The sequence below is a fragment of the Chionomys nivalis genome, chromosome 3, assembly GCF_950005125.1.
Source record: "Chionomys nivalis chromosome 3, mChiNiv1.1, whole genome shotgun sequence".
NCBI classification, from domain to species: domain Eukaryota; kingdom Metazoa; phylum Chordata; class Mammalia; order Rodentia; family Cricetidae; genus Chionomys; species Chionomys nivalis.
In genome coordinates, this window is record NC_080088.1 from 99,528,300 (window position 1) to 99,542,862 (window position 14,563).

At 52.6% G+C, this 14,563-nt stretch overlaps 1 protein-coding gene across 2 annotated transcripts; it reads left to right on the forward strand.

The window, feature by feature from the left end:
- Window positions 1–14,563, forward strand: Lat2 (linker for activation of T cells family member 2). Of its 2 annotated transcripts, none has more exons than XM_057765313.1 (13): window positions 1–125; window positions 5,077–5,199; window positions 5,927–5,966; window positions 7,715–7,758; window positions 7,920–7,980; window positions 8,148–8,179; window positions 8,407–8,442; window positions 8,526–8,556; window positions 9,455–9,510; window positions 10,699–10,758; window positions 10,941–11,012; window positions 11,389–11,493; window positions 13,881–14,563. In XM_057765313.1, the coding sequence occupies exons 2-12, from the start codon at window positions 5,103–5,105 to the stop codon at window positions 11,469–11,471; spliced, it is 612 nt and encodes a 203-aa protein (XP_057621296.1). In that variant the 5' UTR covers window positions 1–125; window positions 5,077–5,102; the 3' UTR covers window positions 11,472–11,493; window positions 13,881–14,563. The 2 variants fall into 2 exon arrangements, with proteins under 2 accessions (XP_057621296.1, XP_057621297.1); XM_057765314.1 differs by having other exon boundaries at window positions 10,702–10,758.

The following is a 14,563-nucleotide window of genomic DNA, read 5'->3' on the forward strand; positions in this document are numbered from 1 at the left end:
TTCAGTAGTGACAGGAAGCCAACCGCCTTGCCTGCTGCCCGCCAGAGTCTGTGGTGTTGGCATCAGCTTGGGCAGGTGTGCCGGCACAGGATGGGGTGGCCATGGTGAGGAATCCCCACTCTCAGGTAAGCGTTTCCCAGGGGTGCCCAGCTGAGCAGGTGTTTTCTGCACTATAGTGAAGACCCTTAGTAGCTATGGAACTGAGCGGTGGCTGAGGCATCTGATAGCTCCTGCCCTGGCCTGGTGCTGTGGCCCCTTAGGGACAGCCTGTTTCAGGGACTCCAGATATCTACCTACCTATCATTTTCTTCCCGAACCCCCAGCCTGTGAGACCCCAGGAGGCCCCCAGGGTGGTTCTGGTATTACTAGTGACTGGGGAAGACCAGCCAAAACCAAGAGATAAACTCTGTTTCTCCCATCTGTAAAGGGTTAGCTAATGCGCCAGGCCTGTGGGTGAATCTGGGATGCTCTGGGGAACTGTGCCCAGGTCCTGTCTCAGCCAGGAGGAAGCTGCTGTCCCTCAAAATCCACCCAGTCCTGACCCAACTTCGTACCTGTTGATGGATAGCCCCTGTAGAGCTGGCGGGCTCTGTCCTGCTCTGTCCGGCTCTGTGAATAGGTAGCCCGGGTTGGCTAGGTTCCTCCAGCCAATCTCCACTATCACCACCACCATTGACCTGGAAAAGGGCCCACCAGACCTCTGCCCATGGCTATACCCACAAACACACATGTACAACTCACCTGGACGTCTGGCCTTCGATAGGTTTTTCAGAGCCTTCTCTCCACCTATTTGAAGCCCCAGATACTTGGTCCAGCCGGGTGGGGATTGTGGTACACTCCTGTAATCACAGCCCTAGGGATGCTAAGGAGGGAGGACAGTGAGTTCCAGGCCAGCCTGTACTCTGTAGTGAGACCCTGTCTCAGAGGAACAAACCACAACATTCAACCAAGACCACAGGCCCCAGAGTAGCTCATGAACACAGCTACAGCCATCCCAGGTCTGTGCTATTGGTTGCAATCCTCAGCTAAGCCAACCCTTGTGGCCTCTTGTTCCCTGAAGGGTGAGCCATGGGCAGAGCTATCACTAAGGACCGTTGAGGCTGAAGGCTCTGAGGTTAGAGACCAGCCCTGTGCAAACCTTGTTCATATGAAAACTGCCCACTTCCCTTTGAGCTATTTTGGCCCACAGAACCACAGGGCTGTGGCAGTCCCCGACACACCCACAGCCAGCTCTGCTTAGCCCCTTGGGGCCTTGTGTGACTGCAGGCTGCCCCTCCTGCAGCCCCAACCTGTTGTCCCCTCCACCCTCAGCCGGCCTGCTGGCATCCAAGTTAGAGAGCGCACATGAGCGCATGGAATGGCGGGAACTCACAGGGCCCACTCTGGATTTCCGTCACTGCCTCTTTAACTCTGTTTCTTTGTGGCGCAGTACGCATCTCTCTGAGCCTCCCATTTGCCCCCTGGGAAGAAAACGGTTGGGCTCAGGCGAATTCCCAACTGAGAAGCAGGTCCCAGACCCTGTCCAGGAAGCGCCTGATGCGCTCGCACACACCTGCTCTTTTTGTTTCTCACTATTTTAATACATTTTTAATTACTGGATGGGTGGATGGATAGGCGCGTGCTACGGTGTAGGGCAGAGAACACCTTGCAGGAGTGAGGTCTCACCATCGTGTGGGTCCTGAGAATCAAGTTGAGACTCGGAGGAAAGCACATTTTTACCCAAGCTAGCTCACCAGCCTCCACTCCGCCTCTTCCTTACCATGTACTGATTATGCATAATGATAGGCTTATGGCTTTTCCATACCTGTAAAGGATGCATCTTGACTATATTCGCCCCGTCACCTCTCTTGACCACCCCATTCCCATTGGTGCTTGCCCTCTTCCCACCCAACCCCCTTCTGATATCATGGTCTTCTGCCAGCAGGGTGGGGTCTGGTGGTAGCCCGGTGAGTTCCATTAGGTTTGCTTTCAGGATGTGAGGGGTTAACCTACAGGAGCGTGGGCCCCTCACCGTGAGGAACTTCTCTCCTCCAGCAACCTTTTTAGTTCAATTTAAAACAGTCATGTAAGTTGGCACATTGATGGTGCCCGCTATAATCTCAGCCCGTGGGCGGCAGAGGTAGGCCAGTCTCTTTGAGTTCTGGGCCAGCCTGGACTACACAGTGAGTTTCAGACCAGCCAGGGCTTCACAGTGACTTCCTGTCTCAAAGACAAAATGTATGTGTGTGAGTGTTTTGCTTGCATGTACATGTGTGTACCACATTCATGCCTGGTGCCCACAAAGACAGGGTGAGTGTTGAATGCCCTTCTGCCACGGCCTCCTCAGCAGCTAGGAGAGCTAGCCTGCTCCTCTGGGCCTGTCATCTGCTTCATTAGGTCTTCACAGTCCTCACAAGGTTTAGCCTCTCAGACCCCACTGGGCTCAGTGGAGGGCGTCCAGGCTGTGCCTCTCGACATCACCAGCTGGGATACTACATCCCCTCAGTCTTTGCACTGACAGTCCCTTCCCATGACACATGGCCACAACTGTGACTATGACAAGAATCTAGGTGGAAACAACCCACATGACTGACCCTGCTCTACAGTCATCATCTCCATGACAGGCCTCATGTGACATGTGCAGAGGCCACATGTCATTTCCCTGGGTGGCAGGCTTTAGCATAGAAGTGACCTGAGCCACACCAACCCAGGGTTGAGGACTTCTGGAGTCCCGCTTATCCCTGGACAACAGGTCAAAGCCTCTTGGACAGATGATGGTCCTCCTTCCAAAGGCATGGGGTCTTGAAGAGGAAACAGAAGCCAGCAGGCCAGCCCCAAATACGGGCTTGCTCTTGGGGTCCCAAGTGGACTGAGGTGAGCAACCGCTGAGTTATAGGGAGCCTGCCTGTGCTATGTCCAAGTCTCCTAGTCTCCTCATCCTCCTCATTTTTTTCCTTGAGACAGTGTCTTGTAGCCCAAGTTGGCCACTACGTAGCCAAGGATGACCTTGAACTCCTGAGCCTCTGCTTCCCAAGTGCTGGGTTACAGGCATATAGGAGCAAGACACCATGCTCCAGTTCTCTCTTCTTCCCACCCTCCTGCTATTGTTCTTTCATATTCCCCCTCTGCCTCCTCTCTGTCTCCCACCTCCGTGTGTGCGTGCGTGCGTGTGTGTGTGTGTGTGTGTGTGTGTGTGCTTCGTACCCAGAATTAGCCTTGATCTCCCAGTCCTCCTGGCTTGCTCTTTCTTTCTTTCTTTCTTTCTTTCTTTCTTTCTTTCTTTCTTTTTCTTTCTTTCTTTCTCTCTCTTTCTTTCTTTCTCTTTCTTTCTTTCTCTTTCTTTCTCTCTTTCCTTGTTTATTTTGTTTTGTTTTTTAAGATAGGGTTTCTCTGTGTATCTTTGGAGCCTGTATGACTGTCCTGGAACTCTGTAAACCAGGCTGGCCTTGAACTCACAGAGATCACTCTTCCTCCCGAGTGCTGGGATTAAAGGCATGTGCCACTACCATCCAGATTTTTTTTTTAAAGATTTATATATGAGTGCTCCATCTGCATGCACGCCCTTATGCCAGAAGAGGCATCATATCCCACAAGAGATGGGTGTGAGCTACCACATGGTTGCTGAGAATTGAACTCAGGTCTTCTGGAAAAACAACCAGTGCTTTTAACCAACCACTGAGCCATTTCTCTAACTCCCCAGGTTCTGTTTCGTGTAGTGCTAGAATTACGGGGATGTGCCATATGCTCAGTTTATGTCCTTTGACAAAGTCAACGTTCTAACCAAAGGCCACACCCCTGCCCCTCACTGGGGGATTCTAGGTAGGGGCTCTACAGCTGAGCCACACCCCTGCCCCTCACTGGGGGATTCTAGGTAGAGGCTCTACAGCTGAGCCACACCCCAGCCCCTCACTGGGGGATTCTAGGCAGGGGTTCTACCACTGAGCTACACCCCAGCCCCTCACTGGGGGATTCTAGGCAGGGGCTCTACCACTGAGCCATGCCTTCTCTAGCTGGAAGTAGGACCAAGTGCAGACAGAGCGGCCACTTTGTCACCATCGCTCCACATGCCCCTGACTGGCTCCCTCAGCTGTGTCCCTGTCCATGCTCAGAGCTGAGTCTCTTCGTGCTTGTGTTAGCTGGTTTCATAAGCCCATTAGGGATGGCTGTATTCTACCCACTCACCAGACTATGTAGGGCTTCACCAAGGCTGGGACAGCCACTGCCTTCTCATGTCCCTGGGCTAACTGGGAGTTCACAGCCTCCTCACTGCAGACATCTCCCCACAGCCCCACCTCCCCCTTTCTCTCACTCTACAGGTCCTCAAACCCTGTCCCTCAGCTAGGCACCCATCCCTGAACTATACTGTCTTAGGGTGCCCTCCTCTGAGAGGCATCCTCTAGCTCCCACACTACAGGCAGGATCTGGGTTGGTTGGTTTTTTTGAGACAGGGTTTCTCTGTGTAGCCCTAGCTATCCTGGAACTCACTCCATAGACCAGGCTGGCCTCCAACTCAGAGCTCCGCCCGCCTCTGCCTCCCGAGTGCTGGGATTAAAAGCGTGCGCGCATCTTCAGTGCTGAGCCATCGCTCCAGCCCTGCCACCTTATTTTTGTTTTGTTTCTGACATAGGGTCTTAGTCTTTAGCCCAGGCTAACCTGAGATGCACTATGTTGTCTCAGGCTGGCCTGAGGCTACAGGCAATCCTCCTGCTTCGGCCTCCTGCGTTGTGCCAGGTCCAGGACTGAGCCTTGTGTTTGACTCTTCCCTTTCCATACAGCACCTGGGGCTAGGCCCCAGTCTCAGCTTCTCCAGCTGTGAGTTAAGGAGCCTGTCTCTCAGGGCCAGGGGATTGGGAATGAGTGCTTAGGCTTGTCCACCGTTTCATAGTGCTGCCCAGTGATCTCAGAACCTTCTAGTACACATGGTCTGGTAGTCAGTGTGTTGGTTAGGGTCACATAGGAGAGAGACATAGTTGGTCGATCCTGGAGTAAGGACGGCCATAATATTGTTGCTGGAGCCAAGAACCAGAGAGACCAGGAGCTGAAGCCATGGGGTAGGGCAGCAGCTGGGAGCCCCTGGCTCACAGATCTCCAATGCAGCTTTGCAGCCCCCTCCCCAAGCCGACATGAGTGACAAGTTGGAGCTGCTGTGGCCGTTGTCAGTACCAATGCTGCTGCTGCTGGGGGTCACAGCCTGGCTGTGTGCCCGCTGCTCCCGCCCAGGTAAGTGTCGCATGGGCAGGGAATGATGGAGTGCCATGGAGATTCTGTCCCAGAGGCCTCGGGCTAGACCCAGGAACCAGCTGCTGGCCCCTACCCAGCCCCTGAAGACACTGGGTGTTGGTGAAGACAGGTTCTATTGGACCAGGGCGGTCACTTAGGCCAGGAGTTGCTCTGTCTGGAGAAGAGAAGGGAGGCCGGCTACCTGTGGCACCCTCTATTTCAAACTGTCCTCCCCTCACAAAAGGGATTAAGTACCTTTCCTTCCTTCCCTCCCTCCCTCCTTCCTCTCCCTCCCTCCTTCCTTCCTACCCCCTGTTCCAGCCTTCTTCTTGCCTCTCTTCCTCCTTCCTTCCTCTCCCTCTCTCTCCCTCCTTTCTTCTGTCTTCCCTCTTTTTTCTTCCTCCAGCTTGCCTGCCCTCCTTCCTTCCTTCCTTCCTTCCTTCCTTCCTTCCTTCCTTCCTTCCTTCCTTCCTTCCTTCCTTCCTTCCTTCCTTCCTTCCTTCCGCTCAAGCTAGCCTCAAATTGTTCCTATCCTCCTGCCTCTGCTTCCTAAGTGTTGGGATCACAGGCATGTGTCACCACACCCGACTGATATGAACCATCTCAATGATAGGCAGCCACAAGGGACTTTGGAATTACAAAGGGGGAGTGGTGGTCAGACCTCAGCTTCCCCCCCCCACACATCCCAAGTTCAGGGACACTTGCTGTGCCATTTCTGTTCTTACAGGGGTGAAGAGAAATGAGAAAATCTACGAGCAGAGGAACCAGTGAGTTGTCCCAGCTTGGTGTATTTGGGGGTCCCCCCAGGGGCCCAGTTTCTGCCCTCACTCATGCCTGTTCCATGGCAAGCTCCAGTGGGTGCTTAGCATTCATCGGAGGAAAGAATCCAGGGCTATCTGAGGGAATGCGCCAGCACAGGGCGTGGTAGCGGGGAAGAAGCCTGGACACCAGGCAGAATGGGAGCAGAATCTAAAAACCACTTGAGAGGCACCTCCTGTCACCCCAGATATCCCAGAGCCTGCCTGGGCCACAGGGGAGTTCAAGGCAAGCCTGGCAACTCAACAAAACCTTGTGTAGGGACAGCAAGTAAAAGTGACTGATGCCAAAGTCTGGTAACTTGAGTTCGATCCCTGGAACCCATGGAAGAAGACTAAGGACTCCCAAAAATGTTCTCTGGTCTCCATCTGCTTACTACACACACACACACACCACCACCACAACCACCACCACAACCACAACAACAACCAACAACCACAACAACAACCACAACAACAATAATAATAAATACAAATAAACTTTTATTTATTTATTTATTTATTTATTTTTTATTTATTTAATTTTTTTTTTTTTTGGTTTTTCGAGACAGAGTTTCTCTGTGGTTTTGGAGCCTGTCCTGGAACTTGCTCTGTAGACCAGGCTGGTCTCGAACTCACAGAGATCCGCCTGCCTCTGCCTCCCGAGTGCTGGGATTAAAGGAATGCGCCACCACCGCCCGGCTCAAATAAACTTTTTTAAAGTTGAAAAGCAGGACTGGAGAGATGGCTCAGTGGTTAAGAGCACTGGATTTGATCCCCAGCACCCACATAATGGCTCACAGTCTTTAACTCAGACTCCAAGAGATCCAATGCCCTCTTCTAACCTCCTCAGGCACCAGGAATGCATGTGGTAGACAGACAAACACGTGGGAAAAATACCCAGTAAAATACCCATGCATATAAAAAAAAAATAAAAGAACTTTGAAGTGTATAGGGGGTGGGGAAGAGATTGTGACTCAGCTGTAGAGCATGTACCTAGAGTCCCCAGAGATGGGCTGAGTATGTGGCTCAGTGGTGCTTGCTGAGTACGCTCAGGGTCCTGACTTCAATGCCCAACATAAAGTAAAAAGGCAAGGGGCAGGCACAGTCGTACATCCCTTTCATCTCAGCACTCAGGAAGCAGAGGCAGGCGGACCTCTGTGTTCTTGAGCTAATCTGGTCTTTATAGTCCACAGAGTTCCAGTACAGTAAGGCCTACAGAATGAGACCGCATTGCAAAACAGAAAAAAAGACGAGGGGAGGGGACCTGGCTGACCACACTCTCCCGGTCTCTGCTGCGTGCACACACACTTCCTACACTTACAGCACAGACCTCACGTGCACACCCCAACAGGCACTGTAACTCACACACTTACACACACACACACACTCACACACTTCCTCATTTCCTTTTGCAACTGAAAAACCGCAGAGATTTGAAAACAAAATCTTCCATCTCTGACCACCGTGGGCCATGGTAAAGCTTACGTGTTTATTTTTCTGTTTTTGAGACAGGGTCTTACTCTGTAGCACTGGCTAGCATAGAACTTGCTCTGTAGCCCAGGCTGGCCTCAAATTCCCATTGATCTTCCTGACTTTAGAGCTGGGAATCCAGCCGCAGGCATCCAGTCACCTTCCCAGGCTCTGCTCCTCCCCCTTCTCTGTGTTCCTCGGCTGGGGCATGTCAAGGCCCCACTCAGCACACCTTTGTGTATTTGCAGGCAAGAAAATGAACAGAGCTTTACCCTGGCTCAGACCTACTCCCGTGAGTCCCTGCTGCTTCCTGGGCTTGGTTTGGGGCTTGGACTTCCCAAATCAAGGTCCCTTCTGTGTCCCTTGCCCTGAGGCCAGCCTGATGTAGTGGGCAAAGGCTCAGCTGGGTGAGTGAGTGCCTACCTATACCCTGTTCCTGCTTCCCTCTTAAAGTGGCCAGACCAGTGTGGCCAGGACCCCCGAGGGACACAGCTTTGGACAAGCCTTCTGAAAGGTAGGGAGACATTCCGCAGTGCATGGTCCTCCCAGGGACTCCCACCTGACATAGTCAAGCCTTGTCCTCAAGCTGCAGAACTGTCTCGGTCCTGGCCTGTGGGGGCCCAGGGGACTTCTCCCCTCCCCACGGTGCCGCCTCAGCCCTCCCTTGCCCCATCCTTGCAGGAAGAACAAGCTGCTGTTCTCTCACCTCGAAGGTGAGTGACACCAGGCAGGGCTGAGCCTGACTGGGGACGGGACACTGGGACAAGTCCTGGCCTGCCTGGGGCTGATGCCTGGATAGATAAGGCACACGCTTCTACCACTGTCTAACACTGCGTACAAAGCTATGACCGTCCAAAGCCCCTAGTCCCTTGCTTGGGCTGCAGAGCCTGGGTGGGACTGGGGCAGGACCGGAGGGAAGACTGCTTAGCTTTTCTTCCAGGTCCTGAGTCCCTTAGGTACCAGAACTTCTACAAAGGTGGGTAGCTCTGCGGAGAGGGCATGGGCCACACAGCCCGGGAGCTTAGCCCGTCTCTAACTCTTCTATCTGGCCTCTTCCAGGCAGCAGTCACGAGCCCGATGAGACCTATGTGTAAGTGGCCCTCATCCAAGCCTGCTCTCTGTACACCCCCGAATTTCTGGGTTTCCCATCCCAAACGTCTTTATCTGAGTCATTTAGTGAAGGCCTTTCAATCTGGTGACCACGGCCCCTCAAAGGAGGAGCATCTGGTAGGGTGGGCAGCTATCCTGCCATCTGGTGAAAGGCCAGTTACAAAGCAGTCAAGGTGGGCTACCTGTCAAGATGTGATTCCCTCCAATCCAAAAACAGGGTTCAGTTTGTAGTATCTGGGTTCCATCTTCCATCGCCAGCACTGCGTAAACCTGATGTGGTGGCTCGTGCTGTAATCCCAGCACAGGGGAAGGAGGTCACCCTGGTCCAGCGAGTTTGAGATCAGTCTGGGACAATAGCGTGGGGGAGGGGGCAGGTGGCAGCCTGGCTAGGACACCTTCAACAAGTCTTCCCTCCCCCACCCTGGGGCCAAAATTCTCCCCATTTATGACATGAGGAGACCCTATTAGGGGTCATTTCTTTTTGGGAGGTGGCCTTGAATCAGATCCTTCTGCCTTAGCCCCCCAAGTACTGGGATGGCTGGGAGAATAGAGCTGTACCCCACCGTGCCCCCCTCCGTCTGTCTATGCATCTCTCTCTCTCCTCCCTTCTCTCTTTCCAAGTTTACATTTAGAGTTGGTTCTTTCCTTTTGCCATGTGGGTCCCGGGGGCGGTGGAGAGATGGGGGAGGTGGGTGGAAATCGGGTTGTCGGACTTGTTGAAGGTGTCCTAGCCAGGCTGACAGTCCCTTAGCCCCAGGGTAGTCAGGGGCTCTGGGAACATCCATAGTGAATGGGAGGAGCGACCCCCTCCTGGCCCTTCCTGATGGCCCCCTCCTGACAGGCCTGCCCAGCAACCTGCACTCTGTTTTCTTGTCCAGAGACCCCATCTCCACAGACTACTACAACTGGGGATGTCTGCAGAAGCCCCCAGAAGGTAAGGTGGAGGCTGGGGTGGGGAGGTGCAGAGGAGGAGGCAGCCCCTAGGTCAGGATGGGTCTGCAGAGATGTCGAGAGGTGAAGGGAGGAGGAGGACATGCTACACGCCGGCCGAGGTGGGTAGGGCGGAAGGAAGCTGGTCAGCACATGCAGGGGATGGGGACAGAGCACAGAGAGCAAGGGACAGGACAGGAAGCAGAAGTGGAGCTGTGGGTGGGAGCATCTGAACTCACTTCTCGACTGGGGCTGGGCAGATACAGATGGGCACTGATGACAGATAAGCCCAGACAGGCATGGAGGATGCCGGAGCCTTTGGTCATGGTCACTTCTGCTTTACAGAGAGCGAGGGTGGGGATGGGGATCTGGGGACAGAGCCTATGGAGAGGAGCCGGGCTCTGGGCGGGGTGCTCACCTGGCTCTGTAGCAGGTCCTGGCAGTCTACTGGGGGGGGGTCCTCTTCTTTCCCCCACTCTCTGCCACTTTTCCTCTTCCTCTTCTATTTTTTAAGAAAACAATTTGTTTATTGCGTGGGTGTGGGGACACACATGTGACAGTCTTAGGGCGACTTGTGGGATTCGATGCTGACCTTTAACCATGTGGGTTCTGGGGAAGGAGCTCAGCAAGTGCCTTTGCTTGATCTTAATTCTTTTTTTTTTTTTAAGATTTATTTATTTATTATGTATACAGTGTATGCCTGCACTACAGGCCAGAATAGGGCACTGGAACACATTACAGATGGTTGTGAGCCACCATGTGGTTGCTGGGAATTGAACTCAGGACCTGTGGAAGAGCAGCCAGTGCTCTTAACCACTGAGCCATCTCTCCAGCCTCTGATCTTTATTCTGTGAGAAAGGTCTCCTGCCAGGTGTGGTGGCACAGGCCTCTGTGAGTTCGAGGGCAGCCCAGTTTTCACTGCAAGTTCCAGGACAAGCAGGGCTACACAGGGGGACATTGTCTCAAAACAAGACCAACAAGACAGATAACAACAAACATGCACATCTGCGCCAGCAGACACACAGAACAAACAACAACACCCCCAAAAACATCTGGTCTGAGAGAACGCAATGGACCCTGAAGCCCAGGGGGAGAGCTTGGTGGGCCTGTGGGGACAGCAGAAGCGGGAAGGGACACGGGGCTTAAAGGTAGGTCCACCAGCAGACCCCTGCCTGCTGCCTTCTGTTGACAGAAGATGACTCCAACTCCTACGAGAATGTGCTCATCTGCAAGCCCAGCGCCCCGGACTCCGGTAAGGCTGTCTCCCCCAAGAAAGGCAGGGCAGGGGCCGGCAGACCGAGCTAGGCTCACCCTCATGAATAAGAAGTGAGAGACATTCTCCATGTCTCTGCTACTTTTGGGTCGAGTCCACCCAAAGGAGGAGCTGGCCCCTGGCTCCCTGGACCTACTCAGTGTCCCCATCCCCTCCCTCAGGTGGCGAGGACGCCGAGGATTACCAGAACTCGCTATCCATCCGAGAGTGGAGAGAATCCAGGAGGACCGTGGGTCTGTCTCCCATGGGCAGAGGCCACCACAAGTGCGGGCTGGGGTGGTGGTGGTGGTGGTGGGATCCACTCCAGCAGGCAACAGGAGGGTCAGCCTGGGTGGGTTCCCCTCCCGCCAATCAGGCTGGCTTCACAGTGGAGCCTCCACTGTACGCAAGGCCACAGAACTCCCCTTGGCAGCAGCGTGGCCTCCAGAGCTGGTCACCCAGTCTTGAAGCAGGAAAATTTCTGAAAACACAGCAGCGACAGGCAGATAGCAAGAGTCCTGTGCAACATGACACCTCCCCTGTGTCATCTTGGGGTCTTGAGCACGCCGGCTGGGGACCAGCTGTGGTGTGTGTCTGTGAACTGCGAACAACCACCGTCCTGATCCATAGGTGCACCAGTGTTCCCATCAGGGAGCCCAGATGAGGAGCCAGATTACGTGAACGGGGATGTGGCTGCTGCCGAGAACATCTAGGGGAGAATCAATCAGAAGGAAGGTACCGCACCCTCTCGCTGCTCAGAGAGTGAGGGGCCCAAGTCAAGAAGGGCCCCGTGCAGGGAGGAGCCTCGGACTCATGACTAGCCCCCTGCGTGCTCGTCAGCTATTAGGACTAGAAGGGAGATGTTTACTGAAGTCCACCGGTCCACTTCCTGTGGGGGCTGGGGGACCCAGAAGAGTTAGGGTCACCCAGGTGATAGGAGGAAGCATATGCATGGTCGGGGCACTGGAGATGCCTAGCAGAGATGTCTCAGGAGTAGAGCACATGCCCTCCAGAGCACCGGTGGGCATGGAGGGAGGCATGGCTCAGCAGCAGAGTGAACGCCTGCTATGTGAAGTCCTGGGTTCTATCTTCAGCATGGAAAAAAATAATTTTTTTTTTTTTTTTTGGTTTTTCAAGATAGGGTTTTCCAGTAACTATGTAGTCAGTCCTGGAACTCTGTAGACCAGGCTGGCCTCGAACTCACAGAGATCCGCCTGACTCTGCCTCCCAAGTGCTGGGATTAAAGGCGTGCACCACCACCGCCCAGCTCAGAGATCTGGTCTTAAATAATAGAAAGGAAACATGAGAGATGGCTCAGTGTAAGCATAGGATGTGAGTTCGGATCCCCAGAACACACCCGTCACCTGGTGCTGGGGAGGCAGATCTCAGGGCTCACTGACCAGCCAGCCCAGCACAAACAATGAGCTCTACAGGGATAATGGTACAGGAAGATATTCAAAGTTGACTTCTGGTCTTCCTGTGGACATGGAGCTGTACACACAGGTGCACATATCAGACACGCATGCATGCACGCACATGCACACACACACACACACACACACAAATAGATAAAAGGAAAGATGCAAAAAGAAAATAGGAGGCCGGGCGGTGGTGGTGCACGCCTTTAATCCCAGCACTTGGGAGGCAGAGGCAGGCGGATCTCTGTGAGTTCGAGGCCAGCCTGGTCTACAAGAGCTAGTTCCAGGACAGCTAGGACTGTTACATAGGGAAACCCTGTCTCAAAAAACCATAAAAAGAAAGAGAGAGAGAGAGAGAGAGAGAGAGAGAGAGAGAGAGAGAGAGAGAGAGAGAGAGAGAGAGAGAGAATCAGATAAATAATAAAACATATAAGAAAATTCAAGGGCTGGAGAGATAGCTCAGCGGTTAAGAGCACTGCCTGCTCTTCCAAAGGTCCTGAGTTCAATTCCCAGCAACCACATGGTGGCTCACAACCATCTGTAATGAGGTCTGGTGCCCTCTTCTGGCCTGCAGGCGTACACACATACAGAACATTGTATACATAATAAATAAATAAATATTTAAAAAAAAAAAAAAAAAGAAAGAAAATTCAATATACCAGACATAGTGGTGCACACTTTTAATCCCAGCACTCAGGAGACAGGTAGGCAGATCTCTGAGTTCCAGGACATCCTGGTCTACAGAGTAAGACCCTGTCTCAAAAAAGTCCCAAAACCAAAAATGTAATATGTTTCCTGGTAAGAAGCCTTGGTGATAAACAACCAGGAGAACGAGGCTGTAACTTGAGATGGGGTGGTGGAGACTAGGGTTTTCTTCCTCCTCATTGGGAAGGACATCCCGGAACAGCCGTAGGGAGGTGGCAGAAGCAAGATGCTTGTCTTTAGTAGAGGGCATGGGAGAGGTTGGAAGTCAGCCAGCGCCGGCATTGGATTTATTGACGGACGAGAGGGACAGTGGATCTGGGTCTTTCTCCCTTCTCCCTCCTACCTTCTACCACACTTGGCAAGCTTGGTCTTTTCTCTCTCTCTCTCTCTCTCTCTCTCTTTCTTTTCACAGTGTTCATAGTAGCTTTGTTTGCAATCCTGACAGGCTTTCTTTTTTTTTTTCAAAGATTTATTTATTTAGAATAGTATTCTGTCTGCGGGCCAGGAAAGGGCACCAGTTCTCATCATAGATGGTTGTGAGCCACCATGGGAATTGAACTCAGGACCTTAGGAAGAACAGCCAGTGCTCTTAACTGCTGAGCCATCTCTCCAGCCCCCTGGCAAACTTTCCTTTATGTTTTGCTGAGACAGGTTCTTTTTTTTTTCCTCTTTCTTTCTTTCTTTCTTTTTTCCTTTTTTTTTTTTTTTGTTTGTTTGTTTTTTGTTTTTCGAGACAGGGTTTCTCTGTAGCTTTGGAGCCTGTCCTGGAACTAACACTTGTAGACCAGGCTGGCCTCGACCTCACAAAGATCTGCCTGCCTCTGCCTCCTGAGTACTGGGATGAAAGGCGTGAGCCACCACCGCCCAGCCATGCCTGTCTTTTTATGTGGGTTCTGGAAATTGAATTCAGGTCCTCACGCTTATGTAAGAAGTACTTTAATGACGGAGACACCTCTCCAGGCACCAACCTTTGCCTCCTAACTCTCTTCTCTCTTGAAGGGCCCGAGGGAATTGTGATTTGAAGCATTCATTGCCTGCTGAAGCCTGCTTGCCAGGAATGCTCAAGCTTCAGACCTGGCTGTGGCTGCACCTGGGAGATGTTCCAGAACACCCTGACACACAGCCTGGGAGACCCTGGGACTCACCAGGGCTGCAACCTCCACGCAATGCCCTGGACTTCTCTCAGAGCAAAGCAGGTGCCTGGGGACATTGGCTGTGCTAACTGGAAGCCCAAGCAAGACCTGAGGCAAGCTGTGTCCCCAGTACCACATCTAAAACTTGGCACAACAAAATCACTCACACTGGTCTCAAGCTTGCAATCCTCCAGCCTCAGCCCTAGTGCTGGGATCACAGGGTGTATCACTACCTTGTATCTTTTTTCCTTGTTTGAACCTCAAATTGCTTATGAATGTTGGTTTCTGATCATGTTACCTGTTTCTGTGGTTAACTTCTACTGTTGGAGCCATATTTAATAGTGTCAATGTCAGGGGGACTTCCTGTCTTTCAGAGAGCATTACATGAACTAACTTTATGGATGAATGGAGTGTAGGGTAATCTTGGGTCTCCTTGTTCTTAGTGGGCTCCAATTTGCTCAGGTTTATCATCCATTCCTGCAGGGACCTTGTGGGTCAGTGATAGGGAAACAAAACTGGTCCTCACCAACCATCAATAAACCGCGAGTT